Source organism: Penaeus chinensis, chromosome 32 (genome assembly GCF_019202785.1).
Source record: "Penaeus chinensis breed Huanghai No. 1 chromosome 32, ASM1920278v2, whole genome shotgun sequence".
In the NCBI taxonomy this organism is placed as follows: domain Eukaryota; kingdom Metazoa; phylum Arthropoda; class Malacostraca; order Decapoda; family Penaeidae; genus Penaeus; species Penaeus chinensis.
The window spans coordinates 640,001-645,000 of record NC_061850.1 but is presented as its reverse complement, the minus strand read 5'-3'; the positions used below and the strand labels follow the sequence as shown (position 1 = coordinate 645,000).

At 40.0% G+C, this 5,000-nt stretch overlaps 1 protein-coding gene across 1 annotated transcript in view; it reads right to left on the bottom strand.

The window, feature by feature from the left end:
* Window positions 1-5,000, bottom strand: part of LOC125042320 — a 19,188-nt gene that overhangs the window by 1,390 nt on the left and 12,798 nt on the right. Inside the window, exons 4-8 of the mRNA XM_047637857.1 lie at window positions 4,457-4,575; window positions 4,112-4,221; window positions 3,862-3,928; window positions 3,275-3,332; window positions 1,111-1,166 (exon numbers count right to left, since the gene is read on the bottom strand). Coding sequence (XP_047493813.1) covers window positions 1,111-1,166; window positions 3,275-3,332; window positions 3,862-3,928; window positions 4,112-4,221; window positions 4,457-4,575 — 410 coding nt within the window. The remainder of the gene's footprint in view (window positions 1-1,110; window positions 1,167-3,274; window positions 3,333-3,861; window positions 3,929-4,111; window positions 4,222-4,456; window positions 4,576-5,000) is intronic.

Below are 5,000 nucleotides of genomic sequence, written 5' to 3'. Positions count from 1 at the left end.
GATGCTAATCGCCACTTGCCGATTATTTATATAAATTTGCAGTTTTTAATGTTCGATTTGACAACGTTCAAGAAGAAAATAGAAGAGGGAGACGTCAGTAGCGATCCGCAAGGACCTGGCTTGAACTACCAACCGTCTCTGATAGATAGGAGAGTAAATAAGGGAAACGACATCGGCAATCCGCAAGCAAACTTTCTCGCAAGCGAATATTCTAGGGGTCAGCAAATCTACCGAGGTAGACATTTCTAGCCGCGCGTATCAGCCTTCATCGACCGGGGGGGGGGGGGGGGTCTATACCCAAAAACGATGTACTATATGAAGCGTGCGAGCTGGGAAAATTTATAAATACCCCACTCTATGCTGCGAGTCTGTGATGGGCGCTCGTGACATGCCCTACGGGTATCTATCACGAATCACACGATCGCTTGGGATTTACCTAAAACATGCTGGCGAGGGTGGCCAGGATGTGATTATGAAGCGAATAACGATTCTAGCTTAAACCCTAGTCCTACATTAATTAACAGACTCAATTGTGGTTCACATCGACTCAAAAGTTGCTGACCGTACGAATAACTTCGGTTATAGCTGTACCTACTATCGTTACCGTGGAGCGTAGATATATTAGGCATATACGTAACCCCGGGTTAATCAGGCATCTATGATATGGGGAAGATACTAACGCTATACTCAAAATAATAAATTTATATAAATTCGCATTACAAGCTCCGTTCCAGCGCCGATGGAACTTGTCACCAAATGAGCAGTGCTACGCTTTCCTCCGGTGCCAACAATGTCAAACCACCAACTTATGGGAACAGCGAGCTGTCTCTCAAGCTATTTCACGTGTCAGTCGACCGGAAGTGAGAGAAAGTGAGGTCAGGTCACCCAGCTGTTCAGGCGGGTTTCCTGATTAATGACTGTCACTCCGAGGTCAGGTCAAGACGGGAAATATGGGATGAGAATAGAAATAAATGAAATGATATTCGAGAGAACAATAAAATCACGAACTCGCTAAATTTGTTGCAGTTGAAACAATATAAATCTCTAATCACGAGGAAAAATAATGAATACTTAATAAATGAACGATATCCATTTATGTTGACAACTTACCGTGATCACACAGTAACGCGATCTAAGGTCAGAATAAAGTGAGGGCGTGCCATTTGCTGTCAACGCGAGTGTGACAGCACATACGGCTTAACATATTTATGGGAGAAGATAGGGAAAGAAAGGAAAAGGCCCAAAATGTGTACTCAGGTGGTTTTGAAGACATATCGTGGAAGCGAGGGGTCTAGCGGAAATCGGAGACTGTGTGTCCATGTTGCGAGCCAAAAGGACGCTACTACCCCGCTGCTACCAGCTGTAGAAGGCAATAGATGATGCCTTAAACATTGATTTGCAGGGGTAGACATAGTGGTTATAACGGCTGACTCTTTATTGATGAAGAGTACAGTGGTGGTAACACACGAGACGAGTCTTGGGTAAGTGCCGAGTGAGGTGCCGAAGGAGGTCGCCCTGGCTGCTGAGATGACCTGAGCCCGTGGGAGCGAGGGCACGTCTGGTGAGGCCAAACAAGGTCAGATAACTCGTCATTTGCTCTTCGCTGAGACGATGGTTCTCCACTGGACTTCGAGCCACGTGGCAAACAGTCACGCGGTCTATATCTAATGGCTTGCAAAAATCATGCTTATGTACACGGTATATATATATATATATATATATATATATATATATAGAGAGAGAGAGAGAGAGAGAGAGAGAGAGAAAGAGAGAGAGAGTGAGAAGGCAAGAGTGAAAGAGAAAGAGAGAGAGAGTGTGAAGGCAAGAGTGAAGAAGAGAGAGAGAGAGAAGGCAAGAGAGAAATAGAAAGAGAGAAAGAGAGAGATAAAGAGAAAGAGAGAGAAGGCAAGAGAAAAAAAAGAGAGAGAGAGAGAGAGAGAGAGAGAGAGAGAGAGAGAGAGAGAGAGAGAGAGAGAGAGAGAGAGAGAGAGAAAGAGAGAGAGAGGGAAGAGAGAGAGAGAGAGAGAGAGAGAGAGAGAGAGAGAGCAAGAGTGAAAGAGAAAGAGAGAGAGAGTGTGAAGGCAAGAGTGAAAGAGAAAGAGAGAGAGAGAGAGAGAGAGAGAAAGAGAGAAAGAGAGAGATAAAGAGAAAGAGAGAGAGAAGGCAAGAGAAAAAAAAAAAGAGAGAGAGAGAGAGAGAGAGAGAGAGAGAGAGAGAGAGAGAGAGAGAGAGAGAGAGAGAGAGAGAGAAAGAGAGAGAGAGGGCAAGAGAGAAAGAGAGAGAGAGGACAAGAGAGAAAGAGAGAGAGAGAGAGAGATAGAGAGAGAGAGAGGGAGAGAGAGAGAGAGAGAGAGAGAGAGAGAGAGAGAGAGAGAGAGAGAGAGAGAGAGAGAGAGAGAGAGAGAGAGAGAGAGAGAGAGAGGAAGGAGGTGACCTTTAAGCCTATTCTATATTTGCTCCTATAACGACTAATGAACGAAATTGCTCCGGAGAGGGTAGTTTGGTTAGCCTGTCTTTGTTTATCTTTCTTTTTCTTAATTCTTTCTCTCTCTTATGTCATTCAGCTTGAGTGAGATAAAGTATTAATGAAGCCAAGAAATGACATAGACAGTTCTATATTCATATTAATAAATGTCAATATAAACTTATACATCGGAATCAATAAATAACATGCAGCGTACCTAATCCATGTTAGATTTTTCCTTACTTTTTTTGTATATTCTTACTTTTTCTTTTTTTCCCACATATTATCGATATTCGTGCGGGTTCAATCCCCAAATAGCCTTAAGACTTGACAACCATTTCTGGCATAATGATCAAAGATATTAATGTTCCTGGAGAATATCTATCTCGTTACCATCACGTTCCTACATCGACTACCCACCATCGATGATCCAAGAGTTGTTTGCCCTCCGGGGTTATTAAGAAGAATAAAATAAAAATATATATCTACAATGCAGTTGTTATATTTCTTAACTGTTCATCTGGAAGGCTTCCTACAGAACGCTCTGAACACAATATACGTTCTTCTTGTTCAGTGACATGTCTTTTAACCTGTTTACAATTAGTCATAACGAACTCCTTCCACTTGTTTCTACAGTGATTATCACTGTCTGCCTTACCTCTGTACTCAACAGGATGTGATAGAGAATGCACATGAAAAACGAGATGTAAACAAAGTTTATTTATATTTGGTTTATGGAATAGAATTCAGTAGTCGCTGCTTTCTTCGTATGTACGTAGAAAAGGTATTAATGAAAACGAATATCTTTACATTGCAAGAAATTAATTTGATGAATTTCGATCATATCTTCATCAGGAATCATAAATTTCTGACGAAAATTTAATCGAAACAGTTGGAATACATCTCTTGTATTATGAAGATAGTCATTGTCGTTCATGCCTTTTCCACATTTATCGCAATAAATACGGTTCGTTTTCATATGCACCTAAATGCATCGGGGTAAACACCAAGGTAAAGCCTGTATTGTGGCTCCTTGACACTGAAACGGTAGATTTTTTTTTTTTTTTTAAAGACCGACAGGAACGTTATTAAGAAACATGGATCACAAAAGTATGGAAAGATTATTCTTGAAAAACAGGTGAGTAACGTTTTGAACATCTTTTCGGCCAAATTCATGCTGCTGAAGTTTAATCTAAGACCCTTCTGTTATTCTACTAGCCTCTTGAATTGTAGACATGTGTTAATTTATGGGACTTTACAAAGCAGTTTTCGCGAAACTGCGTATAGTGGAGTGTTTTTTTTTTTTTTTTTTTTTTTTTTTTTTTTTTTTTTTTTTTTTTTTTTTTTTTTTTTTTTTTTTTTTTAACTACGAGAGAAATGGTTGTAATATATCTCACCAGCTTATCACTTAGCCATGAGAGTTTACTCTGCCAGTGATTAAGATGAATATATGGAGACATATAACTGATTTGCGTAATTGAAAATAGTATGGGGATATTTGGTCTCATTATCATGAAAAGTATCTGTTGCATTTCAAGTAAAAGAATGTTTATCATATTTGTATACAGCAACTTATATCATGTGTAGAAACTCCTTTTTCAGGAACGTGTTAATTGTCGGTTCACAGTTGAGCACTTTCCAACTCACGTAGTGGACGGCCGAATGTATAATATGAGCACTGACTTGTAGTTGGCCTGTGTGCTCGTCTCCTGCATTCCGAACTTGAACGACATCTCACTTTGCCCCTTAAGAGATTCCTAATATATGGTGCCATTACAGAGCCTCATTCCTGACAATTCCTGTACCTTGTTAGTCAGGAAGGTTTACTTATCTTCTTTCTTCTCTGGCATCCCGGAGCTACTTTTCACGGCTGTTTCTTGTAACACTGGCTGTCATCTCGTGCGCCTTTCTTTGTGCTTTGACTGCAAGCTAGTTGTGCTTGGCAATCAAAGCAGAAGGCGACGAAAAACACGGTAGTTCTATAGAGGATACCCGGTTAAATCCACATGCTTGCTGGGCCGTGTGCAAGCCCGAATTGCAAATAATTCTCTGAGTAGTATTCGTTTTTGAGAACATTAATAGTCTTTTTTTTCCAGCGCTGAGATTAGAACCTGAGAGATTTCCGAAAACAAAAAAGTTTTACATATTAGTACTATATATTGGAGCTTATAGTACTATAAGCTCCACCTATAGTACTATTACCTACATTGGCTGATTAATCATACGAATCTGGATCTGAATTTATACATGTCAAGACAGTTACGAGACACTCTCGTAAAACCCAAGTTCAATTTCGAGCTTATTTGAACCTCTTTTCACTCAGCCAGACTTATGTGACTCCCCGGCACAACCCTGCAGTGATTTCGGCCTCTGTGTCACTTCAATTTACTTTTTTATTTTTACTGTTTACAGCAATGACAATGAGGATGAGGATTATAATGATGATGATGATAATGATAACTATGATTAAAATGGTAATGAAGATGATAATGACGAAGATGATGATGACGATGGTAATGAAATCAATGGTAATGGT